Source organism: Trichosurus vulpecula, chromosome 1 (assembly GCF_011100635.1).
Source record: "Trichosurus vulpecula isolate mTriVul1 chromosome 1, mTriVul1.pri, whole genome shotgun sequence".
NCBI lineage: Eukaryota > Metazoa > Chordata > Mammalia > Diprotodontia > Phalangeridae > Trichosurus > Trichosurus vulpecula.
Genome location: NC_050573.1, coordinates 290,435,825 through 290,455,894, shown reverse-complemented (window position 1 = coordinate 290,455,894; position 20,070 = coordinate 290,435,825). Strand labels below are relative to the sequence as shown.

Below are 20,070 nucleotides of genomic sequence, written 5' to 3'. Positions count from 1 at the left end.
TTACAAATGTGATTAATTTTTGAAATTGAATAAAAGTGTTGAATATAAGCCTGTACGGAAAGCCTCCACTCTCCAATCAGATGGAGGGGCCCTAGGGCACAGGGTACTTCGAACTTGTGAGTTCTAGGACTGAAGTCATCTTCCAGCATGCAGAATTTCTGGGGCATGATAGAGAAGTCAGAGGAGTATAGCCTGGTGGAAAATGAAGAGATGGCTGGCCTGGGCCCCCTCCTTCAATGGAGGAAATCAAATAGGAGAGAAAAGGAATTCCCACTCATCCTGTGTGATTCTTATTCATATCTTCCCATGAATCATCTATGGATGACACTTGTAATGTGTTAGAGCGCTTCTTTTGGGTCTTACAACATTTTGTGACTACCAGCCCCACCCCAGGGCTGGTAGTCAGTGATCTTTTCCTTTCTTTAGGTGACTGGCTTTTCCTATGCCACTGCCACATTTGCCATTTCCTTTTTGTCATCTTTGCCAAACCAAGAGTAAGGCTGAGCCTCAGAGGGACTTTACTTTTTAGTTCTTTTATAGTAATTTGGAGCATTTTTTCAGATGGTTGTTAAAAAGGTGGGGGAAGGGAAGGGAATAAACATTTATACAGGGTGTTCCTAAAGTCTGGACACATAGGCAAAAATGCAGATTTTTAAGAAATGAAATGAATGAAATTTTCAACAATATTTTATTTAATTGGAATATTAACATATAACATCTTCAATATGATTTCCATCATTTGTGATGCAAAGGTTGATGCACTTTGCAAGATTCATGTGAACTCGATGCAATAACTCCATATTTCCTATGTGTCCAGACTTTAGGAACACCCTGTATAGCACCTACTACATGCAAGGCACTGTGCTAACCATTTTACAAATATTATCTTGTCTGATGGCTTGGATTTATTCCCTTGAAAAACTGCTTGTTCATATCTTTTGGCCATTTATCAGTTGAGGAGCAACTCTTAATCTTATACATTTGAATTAGTTTCTTATATATCATGGAAATGAGACATTTATCAGAAAAACTTACTACAAAGATTCTCCTCCCCCCCCCCCCCATTAACTTTCCCTTCTAATTTTAGTTACAACGGTTTAGTTTGTGGAAAGGAAAGCTTTTTGTTGTAATGTAATAAAAACTACCCATTTTGCCTGCTTTTATCCTTTCTCTTAAGTTTTGTCATGAATTTTCCAGAGCTATAGATCTAAAAGGATCTCTCTTCCTTGTTCCTGTAATTTGTTTATGAAGTGACATTTTATATCTAGGTCACATATGATTTACAACTGATTTTGGAATATGACGTGAGATGTAGACAGCGTTCTAGTTTTCCCTGCAGTTTCTGTTGAAAGTGAATCCTTACTCTAGGAGCTGGAGGTCTTTGGATTTCCTCAATATGCATTCTAGATTTGTGTTTTTATATGTTGCGTACCACATTTGTTTCACTGTTCAACTTTTCTATTTTTAACCAGTGCCAAATTGTTTTTATGATTATTGCTTTGTTGTATAGTTTGAGATCTGGTACTACCAGGTCCCCTTCTTCCCTTTGAAATTCTTGACCTTTTTTTTTCTCTGCATATGAATTTCATTATTACTTTTTCTAGCTTTATAAAGTAATCCTTTGGTAGATTAATTGGCATGAAACTAAATAAATAAATTAAGTAGTATTGTCATTTTTATGACATTGGTCGGACTTGTGAGCAATTACTATTCTTCCAATTTATTTTAGTCTGTCTTTATTTCCAAAACACACTAATTAAAGTGTTTTGTAGTTGTACTCATGTATTTTCTGCGCTTGTTGCAAGTAGCCTCTGCTAGCCCTTCTTTTCTTCTCTTCACCAAGACCCTAATAGCTTTTTCTTACTCTGCTTACCTTTTCTTTTAAACTCTTCTTCACAAATCCCACTCTAAACTTTTAATTTGCTTTGCCGGCAGGTTAATTCTTCTCTGATTACTATTCCTCTTTCTTCCTGTTCTCCCCTCTTCCTGGTCCCTCACAGGTGTCTCATTGGATAGAATGTTGGACATGAAGTCACAAATACCTGAATTCTCAACTGGTCTTAGATGCTTAACTAGCTGTGTGACCTTGGGAAAGTCACTTAGCCTCCGCATCAGTTTCTTCATCTGTCAAATGGAGAGCATAACAGCAAATGCCTCACAGAGTTATGAGGATCAAGTGAGATAATATTTTTAAAGCTGTGCCAGCACATAATAGGAGCTTAATAAATGCTTGTTAACCTTCCTTAATTTATTGGTTGAATTTAGATTTTTTTTTTACAGTAAAGTATTTGTTTTTTGTGTATTTTTTAGCCTCTTTTGATTAGTTTAGATAAAGTGAGGCTCCCCCTACCACTTCCTCCTTTACATGGACTTTTACTTACCTTGGTTATATGAGGTGAGATGTTCCCTCATTCTTCCTCTCTCCTTTTCCCCTTGTGTGTATTTCTTTTCTTGGCTGATATCTGTCCGATAGTTTTCTGATAGAGATATCTGATAGCTAGAGAACTATGACTCAAGCACTTAACCTAGCACCAGAAAGACTTAAGTACAATCCAGCCTCAGACACTAGCTGTATGACTCTGGGCGAGCCACTTCACCTCCGTCTACCTCAGTTTCCTCATCTGTAAAATGGGGATAATAATAGCATCCATCTCCGGTTGTTGTTGTGAGGATAAAATGAGATATTTAAGAAGGACATTGCAATCTTAAAGTGCCATGTAACTGCTAGCTGCTGCTGTTGTTGTTATTATTATTATTCATCATCAAAACATAGAACCGTGTTTGGGCCCTCCTCCTAATTTAACTCCCTCTATGACTCCTAGGCACTAACATTCTAAGGGGGAACTTGTCCCATCTCTGGCAATTAAATGTAAATGGTTCCTCTTTGTATAGTTCCTTCCAGTTGTTCCCTTGTACTTATCTTTTTTATGTTTCTCTCGACACCTCTGTATTTCGAAATTTCTATGCAGCTCTGGTCTTTTCAGCAAGAGTTCTTGGAAGTCTTATATTTTATTAAAGATCTGTTTTTTCCCTTGGAGGATTGATGATAAGCCCATATCTTTTATCTTTTGGAATGTTGCATTTCATGCTCTCTGCTCCTTTATATTGCTAGACGCTAAATCTTGTGTGATCCTGATTAGTATTTGAATTCTTTCATTCTTATTGATTTAGTATTTTAAGTTGGACATGGAAGCTCTGGAATTTGCTAAGACATTCCTGGGAGCTTTCTTTTGGCGATTTCTTTCAGGTGACCCAGTGGATTCTTTCGATTTTCATTCTGCCCGCTGGGTCTAAGATATCTGAGCAATTTTCTTTTATGATTTCTCAAAATATAATGTCTAGGATCTTCTGTTGGTCTTGGCTTTTAGGTATTTTAATAATTTTATCTCTCTTTGGTCTGTTTTTCAGGTTAGTTGTTTTTGTTAATAAACACCTTAAATTTTCCCTCTCTTCCTCTTCTTCTTTAAAAAATTTTTACTTTGTTTTACTATTTTTTATTTTCTCATAAAGTCATTACCGTCTATTTGCTCCATTTTAATTTTCTAGAAGTTACTTGTTTGGGTAAGATTTTACACTTCCTGTGCTATTCTGTTATTTCTTTTTCTAAGTCTTTCCTCCATAGCTCTCATTTCTTTTCCAAATCCTTCTACCAGCACTCTTATTTATCATTACTATTGTTATTGGCTAACATTTATATAGCACCCAGCAAGTGCTTTGTAAGTATTACCTCATTTTATCCTCACAGCAACTCTGGGAAATAGGTGCTATTATTATCCTTATTTTACATATAAAGAAACAACATTTTAGGCTCTTTTAAAAACTCCTGTTTTATTTCTCCTGGGATAAGACTACATTTCCAAGCTTTGTTTTTCTTTGAGGCATTGTTAGGTATTTTACAGTTATCCTCCTCTTCTGTATTTGTGTCTTGAACATCCTTGGTACATGATAGTTCTTTATTATGGAAGTTTTTATTTTTTTTTAAACTCAATCTTTCAGTCTTCCTTTCCAGATTGGGACTTTATGTCATGACCAGGCTTTGTTTACTTCCTGAGAGAATGACAGAGGCTAGTTCCGTTCTGACTTTTATTCTTTTGAGTCCTGCTGAGGCTTCTTTCATGTATGAAATGTTCTATTTTCCAGCAACTGCCACAGAGCTACAAATTATCAGTGGGCACTAGCAGTCTCATCTTAAGTTCAGGCTGATTGCTACCTGCCTGGACTTTTAAGACTCTGGATCCCAGTTTGTTTCTATATAACACAATTGCAGAATTGCCCTTGGGTAGAGCTTCAGTAGACATTGGCTGTCTTTATCCCCTGTCGTTTAGTTGGTAGGTTCTGTAGGTTTATCCCTGGTCTGAACCCAGGGCTGAATCTGTGACTCCAGTATGGAGTCAGAATGACTATGCAGCTGGTCTAGCTCTATTCTGAGACCTACTTGAGGTTAGAGTGACCATACAGCCTGCTTAGCTCTGATCTGAGACTGGAGGATGCATCTGTGATATCTATCCCTCTCTGGGGTCACAGAGAGATTTTATTTCTTCCATTATGGTGTCAGAGAGGGGAGAGGAGAGGAAACCTCACCCTTTTCTGACCCCTCTTTGTCATCAGAGAAAGAACTGCAGACCCACTGTGAGCAGAAGTAATAAACTTGGGCTAGGGCTAGAAGTCTCCTCCTCTATCCCCACCCCACCCCCATGTTTTCTGCTTTGATCTCCTGATTCAATCCGAACTTTTATTCCAGCCTTTGTTAGACTCATTTGGCAGAGTAAGCCTATACTGCTTTCTCCTACTTCTTCATCTTGGCTGGTCCCAAGCTTTAACTTTGAAGCATGGATTGTGAAGGATGGGGTGAAAAGGAAAGAAAGAAAGTGTAAGAACCAGGGACTGAATGAAGGGAAGAAAAAAGCATAAGGAGGTAGAAGCAGATCGAGTATAGATCACTTGTGTTAAGCACATTCCTCTGTTTCTTGTAGAAGCAGCAGGAGAGAAAGAGGAGAAAACTTAAAAGAATAGGATAGAGGGAAGTGCACAATTAATGATCATACTTGTGAAAAACAACTAGATGGACTCATCAATAAAACCGAGGGTAGCAGAATCTAATTATATGTTATTAAGCAAACTTGAGAAAGAAGGATTCACAAAGAGTTAAAAGAAGGATCAAAGTTTGCTATGCTTCAGGTGAATAAAAGAGCATAGTGGTAGGAATCATGATAGCTTTTTATATGCAATCAGGACATTCCTTAAGGGAAAACTTAGATCACTAAACACTTCCATCAGCCAAAGGGAAAAAGAATTGATCAGTGAATTGGGCATGAAACTAAAACAGAAACAGAAATGAGAAAAGCAACAAATAAACAGACTGTACTAAATACCAAAGTGGAATTCTGAAAACCAAAGGAGAGATTTGCAAAATTGAAAGCAAAACAAACAGACTTCTAGGCCACTCTCTGATCTGTTTCATCTCCACACAATCTGTTTTTCCTGCCAGAGAATGATTCTACCTTGACACCTACTCAATGACTTGCCAGTCCCTTTCTGGAAACACCATATCATGAGGTACCCCAGCCATGCTACTTGCTCACTCTCTGGCTTTCTTCACTGGCTGCTTTTACCCTCCGGAGGCCATCCTCCTCCTTCCTCTCTTCCCTCCCCCTTTGCAGTTCCCTTTTATGTTTGGTCTCTCTTTATTAGAATGTAAGCTCTTTTAGAGTAGGAACTATCTTTTTTTTTAATTTTGTTTTGTTTTTTATATTCCTAGGTCTCAACACAGTACCTGACACATAGTAAATAATCAATAAATCTATTGAATTGATAAAGAAAAGTCAGAGTTGGTTTTAAAAAATAAACTAGACAAACCATTATGAGCTAGTCTGATTTTTTTAAATGGAAAAAATAAATTATCTGTATCAAAAATTAAAGCATATTTCACAACAAATAAGGAAGAAGTAAGGAGAATTATTAGAAATTTTTGCACATTTTATGCCAACAACCTAAACTTAAAACTAAATCAGATGAATATTTCAAAAATATAAAATACCCAGATTAATATGCAATAACGAATTTAAACAGCTCAGTCTCAGAAAAAGGAATTATGTAAACTATAATGGAAATCCCAAAGAAAACTACCCCAAGACCAAGTTGTTTGAATTATATGAAACATTAAAAAAAATAGGTCCAGTATTATTTAAACTCTTTGTAAAAACAGAAAAGAAGAAATTTTACCAGAGTCCTTCAGTGATACAAAAATGTTCTTGATACCCATAAACCCAAGAGTGTCCAAAAATAAAATGGTAGACTGATCTCTCTAATTAACATTATTGTAAAAATTCTACATAAAATATTAGCAAAGACACTTTTAAAGCAACATACCAGAAAGTTTATGCACTATGTCTAGTATTTATATGCAGAATTCAGTTAGTTCAATATTAGGAAAATGGTGAATACAAGTAATATGTATATACTATATGTCCAACTGTAACTAGAACATACTACTAATAAAAACAATACAAAGTAACTGAATATATGAATAGATGAAAAAAGATTTTTGAAAAAATACAGCACTCATTTTTGTTAAATACACGAAAGAGCATAGGAGTAATAACCATTCTCTAGTGTGGTGAGTTGTATCTGTCTCAAACTAAGAGCTGGCATTATATAGAAAAAAGCTAGAGACATTTATAATATGATAAGAATAAATCAAAGATTTCTGTTATCAACAATATTATTTGATATAGTGCTAGAAGGGCAAAAGTAATTGAGAGAGTAAGCATTGATAGAGAAAATAAAATTGTCACTTTTAGCAGATGGCATAATGATCTACTTAGTCTCATAGAGTCAACAAAAATTTAAATGAAATAACTTAGGCAAAGTAGTAGAATATAAAGGAAACACAAAAATCATTAGTCTTCCTATACATTACCAAGAAAGCCATCAGGAAGAGATGGAAAGAGAAATTCCATTCAAAATAAGTAGAGATTATATAAAATTTTTTATAGTCCCTATACCAATGTACACTTAGGAACTACATGAATACAACTATAAAATATAAAAATAAAGATTTACCTAAAGAAATGGAGAGAGGTCAATTGCTCATAGTTGAACCATGTCAATATGATAAAAATAACAATACTACTTAAGTTAATTTACCTATTTAGTGCCATATCAATCAAGCTACCAAAGGATCACTTTATTGAGCCAGAAAAAATAGTAACAAGATTGATTTCTCAGAGCTCAAGGTTAAGGATCTCAAGGGAAATTATGAAAAAAGTGGAAAAGGAAGGAGGGCTAGTAGTATCAGATCTCAATACTACAAAGCAGTAATTATCAAAACAATTTGGTACTGGTTATAAAATATAAACATATTGTTATACAACATGCAAAAGCAAACATAGTAGAATAGTGTTCAATAAACCCAAAGTCCCCAGCTATTGGAATAAGGATTCCCTAGTTGACAAAAAGTAGGAAAGTTAGAAGCAATCTGGCAGTAATTAGGTTTAAACCAACATCTCACACTATATACCAAGAATTGCTCCTGATGGATATTTGACCTAAGACATAAAAAGTGACTTCATAAACGAATTAGAGGAGCAAAGAAAGAAATAATTTTCATAACTATAGATAGGGATTGATAGGAGTATAGATGAAAAATAGACAATTTTGATTACATAAAATTTAAATGTTTTGTTAAAATCAAAATTAATACAGTTAAAATGAGAAGGGAGAGTTTACCTGAGAATAAAAAAAAATTTGTTGGCAAAATCTCTGAAAAGATCTGATATCAGAGGTAAATCAGGGACTGATTTAAAAATATAAGAACAAGAGACATTACTCAAAAGATATATATTTAAAGGATATGAATGGGTAGTTTTGAAAGGAAGAATTTCAAAATATCAACAATGACACAAAATGTACTCAATCACCAATAATTAGAAAAATACAAGTCAAAACAATTCTGAGGTTCCACTTCATTGACATCAGATTGACAAAGATAACAAAAAAGGAAAGCGATAGTTATTGGAGAAATTACGAGAAGACAGATATAATGATGATGCCTCCTTTGGTGGAGCTAGAATGGTCCAGCTGTTCTAGCAAGTTATTATTCTTTTTACTAAAGTGCATATTCTTTAAATTGGTGATATTCTTAGTAGGCCTGTACTCCAAAAAAGTATCCACACATACATATATATGTATGTATATATTTTTTAAGAAGAAAAAGGCTCATATGTATAAAACTATAGCAGCTTTGTTGTTGTTGTAGCAAAGAAGTATATCAAATGAGGAATAGCTGAACAAATTATAGTAAATTGTATAATATAGTATATATATTATGGCATATAGTATAGTACAAAGATAGAAGTAAGTACTAGATATGTGACTTCACTGGTATAAAGAACTCCTGGATTAGGAAACTTCCTTTACTAATGCAGGCTGCCACCTTCTCTGCCACTTATAGTCTATTAAAGTTAAGATTAAGACCTAAGATCACACAGCCAATATATTCCAGAGGTGAAACTTAACCTGCTATTCCTGCTACTGAGGCCAGCTCCCTAGGCATTAAACCATTCTAACCCAATTAATATTAATGTGTTAATATGAATATAATTCATTAACACTAAATGAGGCAAAACAAAACAAAACCCAGGAAGATGTGTGCTTGTTAATAATGTATACCTTTGTCATAGACTATTTCTACTGTCAAGTCCCAATGAAATATGGGTTCTATATAGATTCTGAGTTTCTCTAGCTGCTTGTTCCCGCGGTTAATATGTTAATTGTGTCAAGCTTGGAATACTACAGTACTTCTTAAGTATAATCCATAACCACTCAAAAGACTTTGGCTTTGTGACTCTGAGCAAGTCACTTAAGCACTTGCTCTGGGCAGCTCTCCAAGGCTGTTATTTGTAGGGTAGTTGCTGATACATATTTTTATAAGGAGTTTCTTCACCAAGAGTTCTCTATACCAATTGAATCTTATGACTGCCTTTTCTCCCTAAAATGTCCTAGTGATATTATATGTCTGCAAAGAATGGAGTGAATATTGCAATATTCAAATGATCTAAATTGTAGGACAGTGGAATAATCCATCTGGAGGTAGATTATGATGAATTGTTGATGATGACTTGTATGCAAGGTTTAGCAAAAATGTATCATTGAGGGTAAGTATGATTAAAAAACAAGGTGGGCTAGTTGTGTAGCAAGAGTTTGAGATAGCCTGAGTGTTTTATTGGTACCTAGGTAGTGTCAAAGGACTAAAGGAATTCCTCTAACACATTGGATAATTTCCTAAAGCAGATTTATAGGATATCAAAAATCATAGGATGGGAGGGCATAGATGGGTTAGTGCCAACATCAAGGAGATTAAGATTATACAGACTTATCATTAGACTGGCCATTATGTGTGTGTGTGTGTGTGTATACACACATATATATGTTTATATGCTATATATACATTTAAACCAGAGCTATTCAGAAGAATTACTTAAGGCATGGAATGGTTGCGACTTGAAGTGTTGGAGAGAATATTTATGTCAATGAAATTAGAAATCTTCTGATGTACTGAAGAACTGGAATGTGTTTTAAAAAAATTTAGACATTGATTTAATGGCAGCAAATCTCACATAAATGAAAATAAATACTTTAGATGTTTTCTGAAGTTGTATAAAAGTGCTTATTTTGATCTTTACCTTAGAAGAATAGGTATTATTCTCCCTTTAATAGAGTGTTGTGGCTAATGCCAGTGAAAGGAGTCAGATGATAGAGGAGCCTAGATTCTCAGTTTTGTGATCATATTCTCATTCTTATCTCTAGCACATAGCCTGGAGAACCCTGTGCATAGTATCAAATGTTTGTGGTTATAATTATATCTGAAACATCCAGACAGGCAAATGGTAAGTTCCTTTTGGCAGAGAGAGACAGACTTTGTAAGAAACAAAGAGCTAGGAAGTGGTACAGCTTTTAACAAAAGGAATGCTAAATTTTGCTATGCTGGAAAAGTTATATCTGCCTGCTGATAGGAGTTGCCTAGTTAGAAGGTCATGTTAAGGTCAGGATTAGTTAAAGGTCAGATTAGAAATACTGTTGCTTTTAATAAAATAATAATATTACTTCATAGTGAAGATAATGGTGACCTTTTATGTACTGAGAGAGTTAGAGCCATGCTTTATGCAAAACATCCTGCCTTTTCTCATGGTGGTGATTAACAGTTTCAGCAGATTAATAAGGAAATTATCAAGGAAACTGTTTACTTGGGCTCTTTGATAAAGTGATTGTGTTTCTGAAATGGCTGAATCCATACAAAGTTTTGCATGATTTTGAGAGCTTTATTTCTTGGAGCAAGGAGAAATAGTTACCTTTTTGTGGTCTAAAGGATTAAGTTGGTCTAAGAAAATAAATGATACAAAAAAACATTTAAAATATTCGTTCTCTTCTATATGGGACTAGAATTTGTTGAAATAGAGAAATAGAGATGTTGTCATTCTCTCCGTATGCTATTAACATCCTCAAATCTATTCGAACAGAAGAGAGCACACTTTACATATTTTGAAAGTTGTATCATAGCTTATTCTACCCTATGTAGCAATTTTGTTGTTGCCTAACTTTTCAGTAAGCCACACAAACACAAGAGTCAAAAGGTTCATTTTCTTTTCCTTCACCATTTCTTTTTGCTGATTTTTGAATACTTATATATCAAATTAACAGTGTGCTTGTTTTGTTCTGAATTTGATTTTTTAAAGGCGGAGAAATTTCTATATAGGTTTGTTCCCCAAAAAGTAGCCTTAAATGGAATACTCTTTTGGAATTTCATATGCATCAAGAAGATATCCATTGATTTCACTGCCTGAGGCACCCCCTTAGGCACAAATCAACCTGAGGCTAATTTGGGACTTACCCTGGAGTTTCATGTTCAATATTTGGCACCATAGTAAGTTATAGTTGGGCTGCAAGGACCTCAGAATGATCGACAGTAATCCTCTCCATCATGGCTCTTGGGAATTTTCTCTAATATGGGTAACCTGTAACTGTCACTTTCTCAGAAATTGAAATAGATTCAAAATCTTATCAATTTGAATGCTCTCTTAGATGAGACAGATCACAACCTATCCATAAGCTGCCCATCCGGTGCAACTCTTGTCCTGAATGTCCTGTACAACTCTGCCCACATTGTCCAATAGGTTCACCCTACCCGTTGTGCCAGAGGAATTTTTTGCTTTCTCCTGATGTCCCAACTGTGATAGCGGAGCACTTTGGATGTCTGCGTATCATCTCACTCTTGCCACAATATCCCTATTTTTTTCCCATCTTAAAATTTCTTGAGAACATCTTTATCTCTATCCTTTGATGTTTCTCATTGGCTAAATGTTGCAACCTGCTTGCATCTGCATGCTTCTCCATTACCTTTTGCATGACATTAATTTTTTATTCTTTAGAGACTGATTAACTATTTGTCTTACTGGTCTACAGCAAAATTGCTAGACTGTTGATATTAAAAAGATAGATCTTTGTTTCTAGGAGAAACTTGGAGTCAGTAAAGAAGCTTTGTAATCTCTTCAAGGCAATCCTGCTTCCTCTTCTCTTTAGCTCTGGGTTAAGACATTCTACATTCATAGTTTCACAGATATACATATGTGATGGACAAGCTCTATAAATTATGTATTCAAATGTGTGCTATCATCTGGGCAATAGCTATTCTTCATTGATTTTGTCTTTCCTGTTTGGATTGTCAGTCCAAACACATTTGCATCATTATGGATCTCTTCCAGGAGGCTCCAGAGTGTTCTAAGGTTTGACAGTTAGCAAAATATCTTATAAAACAATAGTATCTGGAGAACCTCACTATCTATAGAGAATTCTTCAACTGGGACTCTGTGCTGGGTGCTACATTACGGTGATAAACAACTTTAATAATCATACACTTCCCATTCTATTGCTCACCTGATGTTTATGATCAGAGGGTAATTGAATAGGATTATTTCTGTTATTATGTCCTTCAAAAAATCTTGAATGATTTTAAAGTATGAGTGGAAGACACCTTGATGTAAAAGAGTCTTTGAAAAGCATTTTGCTCTAATGAATGAAATGCTTTTTCATAATGAAAAAATAGTAAGCACAGTGGGATCTCATATTCTCTACATCTTTCAGTCAGTTGCAAAATAGTAAAGATGAGTCCGTTTATTAATATTGTTTGCTAAAGCCTTCTTCTTCCCTATTAATGAGGGTTCTCTTGATTTGAGCATAGATGACTCTTAATTTTTTAAAATTCTGAACTTAGACATCAAATAAGAGCATTTCCATATATACAGTGGAGCACTAAATGCTAATCCTATATGCTACCATGAATCTCCATTTCATATTTATTACTTGTTTTTTAAAGTATGTAATAAATTCCACATCTTACTTTCAAAACTGTCCTGCTTGTCAGCTTCTTTCAGAACTTCTTTCTTATCTCTGTACATGTTTTAAAAAAATATTTCAGTGGCTCTTTGTTTCTTTCTTTGCTCCTTCCTTCCTTCTTTCCTTCCTTCCTTCCTTCCTTCCTTCCTTCCTTCCTTCCTTCCTTCCTTCCTTCCTTCCTTCCTTCCTTCTCACCATTCTTAGCCTCTTTCCCTAACCTCCAATTAAAAACTGAGAGAATGAAAGAAAGAAAAAACCCTTGTAACAAGTAAGCATAGTGAGGTCAAATAAATCCACACAATGGCTATGTCTTCAAATGTATGTCCTTTTTTTTTTTAAACTTTATATCTATCAATTCTTTGTCAGGATGTGGGGAATGCTTCTATAGACACTCTACAGACGTGGTTTGTCACTGCATTGATCATAGGCTTTAAGGCTTTCAAAGTTATTTTTTCTTTACAACGTTATTGTCTATGTATATTTTGTTCCTTGGTTCTACTCACTTCACTCTGTGTCAGTTCATACTACCCAGGATTCTCTAAAACCATCTATCATCATTCCACTGAAATTACTCTCTCCAAAGTATTAACTATCTCTCAGTTGTCACATCCAATGGCCTGTTCTCAATACTCATTCCCGTGGAGCTCTATACAACCTGTGGCACTATTGATCCCCTCCCCACCACCACCTCTGATACTCTCTTCTCCCTAGATTTTGGGACAACACTCTCCTGGTTTTCTTCTTACCTCTGACCTCTCCTTTACTGGATCCTCTTCCAGATCACGCCCTCTAACTATAGGTGCCTTCCTGGGGCCCTCTTCTCTCTCTGTACTTGGTGATCTCATTAGCTTCCATGGATTTAATTACCATCTCTATGCTGATGATTCTGAAATCTACCTATGTTGCCCCACTCTGTCTGCTGACCTCCAATCTCACATCTCCAACTGCCTTTCAGACATATTAAATTGGATGTCCAGTTGACATCTTAAACTCAATATATTCAAAACAGAATTTATTGTCTTTCCCCCAAATGCTCTCGTCTTTGTTACTATAGAGAGCAGTACCATTCTCCCAGTCCTTCAGGCTTGCAACCCAGGAGTCATCTTAGATTCCTCACTATCCATTCCCCCCATATCCCAGCTATTGCCAAGGCCTTTGTTGATTTTACCTATGCAGCCATTCTCCAGAAGCCCCCTTCTCTCCTCTGACATTGCCACTGCTCTAGTATAAGCCCTCATCACCTCACACCGGGATTCTTGTAGTAGCCTGCTGGTGGATCTGCCTCCCTCAAGTCTCTCCCCACTCCAGGCCGTCCTCCATTCAGCCACTAAAGTGATTTTCCTAAAGCCTGGATCTCTCCACCCCCAATAAACTCCAGTAGCTTGCTGTTGCTCCCAGAAGCAAATACAAAATGCTTTAAATGGGAAAGTAATGAACCATTGAAAGCATTAAAAGCCCTTCATAACCTAGTCCTCTCCTACCTTTCTGGGCTTCTTACACTTTATGCCCCAATATGTCTTTGATCCAGTGATGCTGACCTCCTGACTGTTCCACAAACAAGACTCCATCTCTTCTCTCTGAGCATTTTCTCTGGCTTTATCCCATCCATGCCTGCAATACTCTCAACTCCAACAACTGACCTCCCTGGCTTCCTTTAAGTCTCAACTAAAATCTCACCTTCTAAAGGAAGCCTTCCTAATCCCTCTTAATTCCAGTGCCTTACCTCTGTTAATTATTTCCTATTTATCCTATATATAACTTGCTTTGTATATATTTGTTTGCATGTTGTCTCCCCCATTAAATTACAAGGTCTTTGAGAGCAGAGACTATCCTTTGCCCCTCTTTGTATCCCCAGCACTTAGCATAAGTGACTGGTACATAATAGGCTCTTTATTGATTGATTGATGGTGCAATGACATTCTGTCATATTTGTATAACACAATTTGTTAAACTATTCCCTAGTGGTAACCCAAGGCAACCCTCAGATTCCAGTTCTTGCTTTTTCTTCTGTTTCCTCCTCTCCGAATTTTATCCTCCCTTCAAGATCAAGAAGTTTGTTTTGCTTGTGACTATTCCTTCTCAGGTATTATCTAGGTTTCTTAATAACCTCTTTTTCCTTATCCTTATTCCTTTTGAATTTTATCTATCTCCAAACCAAGCTGTTAGGACAGCTAGGTGGTGCAGGCAGTTTCAGGCCTGAAGTCAGGAGGATTCACCTATCTGAGTTCAAATCTGGCCTCAGCCCTCAGGCATTTTCCTCAGTTCCTCATTTATAAAATGAGCTAGAGAAGGAAATGGCAAACCAGTCCAGGATCTTTGACAAGATGACCCAAAATAGGGTCATAAAGAGTTGGATACTACTGAAGCGACTGAACAACAACAAGAAGCCAGACTGTTAATTGCATCTCTATGTGCTTATTTTTATGTGTTCTGCATTTGAGATGAGAACAAGGTTCAATTAATACTCATTCCCCCATCCCTTCCTCCATGTTTGTATGCTCTTCATGCACCTCAATTATGAGAAATGTGTTTCTACCTTCTTACTCTTTGTGATAGTAGTGTATTCCTTTTACCATCCCTTCACTTTTTCCTCTTAAAACCCTTGCAACAGAACCAGTTCATCCCTGTGATCTGTTTTTCTTAACTCCCTCATATACCCTCTTAAGACATTAAGGTTCCAAAAGGACACTTATTTTATCTACCTCTCTTAGAATATTAGTGCTACATCATCATACAACTTTTTTCCAGTTGCTCAAATAAACTTATCTTTCTGTGTTTCTTTTGGCTTCTTGTGATTGTATTTCAGAATTCTTACTCAGCTCTGGTCTTCTCATTAGAAATGCTTGAAAGTCCTCTTCCATTAAAAGTTGTTTCGTCTCTCTATAGAATCATACAAAGCTTTGCAGGATAAGTTATCCTTTGCTTGTAAGCCCATACATTTTGCATTTTGGAATATTGCATTCCAAAAATCTCTCTGTTTATGGTAGAATCTTCCAGGTCTTGTGAGATGCTGATTGTAACTTCTTGCTACGTGAACCGCTTCTTTCTAGATGTGTACAGTTTGTTTTTTTTAATGTGAAAGCTGTGGATTTTGACTATGACATTTCTAGGGGTTTTCCTTTTGGGGCTTCTTTCAGGAAGTGATCAGTGGATTATTTCTATCTTTGTTTTGTTCTCTCATCCTAGTAGGTCTGGACAGTTTTCACCTGTAATTTCTTATAATATTGGGAGTTTGGTGATTCTTAAATTATTTCTCCTTAATGTATTTTCTAGCTCAATTGTTTATGATGTCAGAGATCTTACTTTTCTTCCTTTTTTTAAAGCTTTCATTTTTGTTCTAATTTTTCTTGCTGTCTCTTGAAGTAATTGATTTTTGCTTGGTTAATTAGAGTTCAGGGAAGTAATTTCTTAGGTGGGGTTTATTACTTTCTCTTCTAACCTATTCTTCCTCTACTTATTTCTTCCAGGGCTTTTATTTCTTTTTTTCTGAATATTTATATAATCTTCTTGGGGGGGGAAGTTTTTTTCTTCCTTTAAGTATTTGCTTGCCATTGTTAAATGCTTACCTCCTGTTTCTTTTGAGGCATATTTTTATCTATAATTTTTTTTTAGAATTGGTGTTTTCTTTGACTTACTCATTTCTATAGCTTTAGTTCCTGAATTGAGCTTTGTACCAGGCCGTGCTACATCCTATGGTGTGCTTTTGGGTGGTATGCTTGGCTCTTCTGGGGTCAACCTGGGTCATTTGGGTTACTCTTCTGACCTCTACCTTCATGACTTTAGTGTTATCCTCAACTCCTGTCTTTTCTACCTTTGCATCTCTTGCGTATATTCCCTTCTCTGCACTCATGCACTATCACCGTGATGTGGGTACTTATCACCTCATGCCTGGACCATTTCAATAGCATTCTGCTTGATCTGCCTGCCTCAAGCCCCTTTGTGCTCCAGTCCATCTTCCACGTAACTGTCAGAGTGATTTTCCTAAAGCACAGGTGTCACCAGGTCACATCTCTCCCCAAATAAAATCCAATAACCCTCTATTCTCTCCAAGATGAAATATATAAAGGATCATGTTTTGCTTTTATAGACCTTCACAACCTGGCTTTTTATTACCTTTCTAGCCTTCTTATAATGTACTCCTCTCCGTGTACTCTAAAAATACACCAACATTGATCTTCTTGCTCTTCCTCATGCATAACACCCCTTCTCCCAACTCTGTGGCCTTTCACTAGCTGTCTCCTATTCCTGAAACACTCTCTTTTGACCCACTTCTACCTCCCGTCCTCCCTGGCTTGTTTAAAAACTCAGCCCAAATCCCACCTTCTACAGGATGCTATTTCTGACACTTCCCTCTTCCCCCCATCCCTAATATTGCTAATTGCTTCCCTTTGAGATTACCTCTCATTTGCTTTATGTGTATCTCTATCTATGTCATGATCTAGATCTACTCAGAGATACAGAGAAAAGAGATTCAAAGAAAGGCAAAAATGTGACCTCAAAGTCTAATGAGGGAAATAACATGCAAATAGCTATCTACACACACACACACGGACACAGACACAGACACGCAAACATACGCGTTGTCCAACTCTCCTTAACCCCATCATGGGTTTTCTTAGCCAGGATACTGGAATGGTTTCCATTTCCTTCTCCACTTCATTTTACAGACAAGAAATTGAGGCAAACCGGGTTAAGTGACTTGCCCAGGATCACATAGCTAATAAGTGTCTGAGGCTGGATTTGAACTCACTTCCTCCTGACTCCAGGGCTACCATTCTATCCACTGTCTCACCTAGCTGCCCCCGAATTATTTTATGCATGTATCTGTGTGTTTGTATCGGCATGTATATATATATACATATGCATATGTATATATATATACATACACACACATATGTATCTCCAATTTGAATCCATATATACATATCTGCATTACTGATATATAGTTATAAGTGGGAGGTAATATATTACACATATTATTATATCTCACTGGTGAGAGTTTTTGATGCAAGCATCACTGACTGTTTCACTAGAGGAAATTCCTTTAATATTACAGGAATGTGGAATATCTAAGGTTTGGGTAAATATGTGAAATAGAGGTCAAACAGAAATGAATGGTGTCAAACAAATACAGTTAGGCCCATGACATGATCTTGGCTTCCTCTCCCTGCCTCCTTCTCATCCTTGGTAAAGTATCAAGGACATTACATATTACATATATATATGTGTGTGTGTGTGTGTGTGTGTGTGTGTGTGTGTGTGTGTGTGTCTATATATATATATGTATATATATATATGTATATATATATATATATAGTTCTTCCTATACACGCACATACATTTATATATGTCTCTCTCTCTCTCTCTCACACACACACACACACACACACACACACACACACACTATTTGTTAGTTGAGCCCTATGTTCTTGTTGCTTGTGGACATCAGTCTTTACAGGATGCATGTATCTCTGGCCCATCTCTGGTTTTACAGGGCAGCTTCCTGGCAACCTCTTTCCTGTTTCCCTTGGGCTTCTAGTTGACTCATTGTGCAACTTTGGAAAGGAAGATATCACCGTAATAGTCTATCATTGGATTTCTTGATCATTACTTGGTCTCATGTGAACTTCAGGGTTTTTGGGAGTAGATATGGGGAGGTCTGTCTACAGCTCTTTTGTTTAGAGCTCTTTATAGATAACTCTCAAATATTCTGTATAGGGGTGAAAGTAATCACATATATCAGTGTTCTTTTTGTCACCTTCTTTTGATATCTTTCTTCTCCATTATATACAATGCATCAACCCAGGTATATGATTAGATAGCTTACTTTAAAATATAACTAACCATATTTTCTTTGCTGTTAGTTTTCCCTCTTCGTTTATTTTTTTAATAGAAGATACTTTTCAAAGTTTCAACTTTTCCATTCATGGAATTAGCTTAGAGAGAAAAATAGATAAATATCAAGTTAGGAGAACCAATAATAATATATTCTGAAATTTATTTTTACTACTGTTTTCTAGGCTGACCCAGAATATGGTCAAGGGATGAACCCTGTTAGCTGTCTGGCTCAAATTCAGCAGGCCAGAAAGGAAAAGGAACCAGACTATTCCCTTCTTTCAGACAGAGGAAAGTCTCGCCGGCGAGAGTTTTTGATGCAGGTATCACTGACTATTTCACTAGGGGAAATTCCTTTAACATTATAGGAATATGGAATACCTCAGGTTTGGGTAAAAATATGAAATAGAGGTCAGACAGGAATAAATGGTGTCAAACAAATACCATTAGGCCCACAACATTTCCTCTTCCTGCCTGCTTCCCATGCTTGGTATGGTAAAGCATCAAGGACATTTACAATAGACAGTGTGAGGAGTTCAAGGCCGTGTGGGATTCACACAGGTTATTTATGATACAATTTATCATCTTGAACATATTTATGTTGCAGTTTGCAGCTGGGGTATTTTACTTTCTGGGAATTGGAGACATGGTAGCTTTCTTCAAGTATTTGAAGAGCTGCCGCATGGAAGAGAGATGGGACATGTTCTGTGGGTCCCTAGAGGGCAGACCTGGGGCAAATTACAGATACATGGACTCAGGCTTGATGTCTGTAAAAACTTTCTGACAATTAGAGTTGTCCAAAAGTATAATGGGCAGCCTCAGGAGGTAGTGTCCTATGGCTCCCTTACAGGCTAAGATGCTAGATTTTTGTTTAGGTTCAAGATAGACTAGATGGCCTCTGAGGTCTGTGCAAACTCTGAGACTGTGAATCTGTTATTCTGGGAAGTAAAAGTGGCAGACAGGGCCAAGAGGAAGTGTTTTGAAAGGAACTATGAGGGAGAACTATCTGACTAACTTCCACAGGACCTATAGATATTCAGTCATTTAGAGATATTGAGGGATCTTTTCTCCAGTCCAAGTCTTTGGCCAAGACATAGTGCTAAATGCTGCCCAAACAAGAATAAATGTGACGTAGACCCTGCTTTTAAGTAACTTAGTCACTTCTAGGAAAGTAGAAATTTAGCCAGGATGAATCCTGTTGCAATCAATAAATGTCTATGGTAAGATAGCAAGCTATCTCTTCACTTTTATGTATACTTTAATACTACAAGGCTTTGGCAGAGGTGATTTGAATGTCTTCTAACTTTTGCCTCCAGAAGTTAATGATGCATCCAATAAAATAAATGTTAAACAACCACTAATTCCCTTATGTTTGTAATTCATAAATACTATAACATACTATATTCAGTAATTCTGGGGATCTGAGCCCTGAACACATTTTCCAACCAGTTATATTTGGGCACAGTTGGAGAAGGAAACAAAATAAAATTACATAAAAAAGGATTAGGTTGTTTATGATGACGTAGCAATAATAACCATTGATTAAGCACCTACCATGGATAAACCACTGTGCTATAAGAAGCTACAAAGATGGGGCGGAGCCAAAATGGCAGCTAGAAAGCAGGGACTTGCGTGAGCTCCCCCCCAGGTCCCTGAAAACACCTATAAAAATGGCTCTGAAAAAATTCTAGGACTGCAGAACCCACAAAATAGCAGAGGGAAGCAGGGAAGCAGCCCAGAACAGCCTGGATGGTTGCGGGGTAAAGTCTGTTGCACAGAACTGGGAGTGGAGCAGAGCAGAGCCCAGCGTGAACCGGGCCCTGACCAACCAGACCAGAAGCCAGG

The 20,070-nt window shown here is 36.6% G+C and overlaps 1 protein-coding gene across 5 annotated transcripts in view; it reads left to right on the top strand.

Moving 5' to 3' along the window:
- Positions 1 to 20,070, top strand: part of STAU2 (staufen double-stranded RNA binding protein 2) — a 422,077-nt gene that overhangs the window by 173,793 nt on the left and 228,214 nt on the right. For 3 of the 5 annotated variants that reach the window (XM_036768257.1, XM_036768263.1, XM_036768259.1), the window contains exon 9: positions 18,411 to 18,548. The exons of the other annotated variants lie outside the window; for them this stretch is intronic. In XM_036768257.1, the coding sequence (XP_036624152.1) occupies positions 18,411 to 18,548 (138 nt within the window). The remainder of the gene's footprint in view (positions 1 to 18,410; positions 18,549 to 20,070) is intronic. 5 annotated transcript variants of the gene reach the window in all.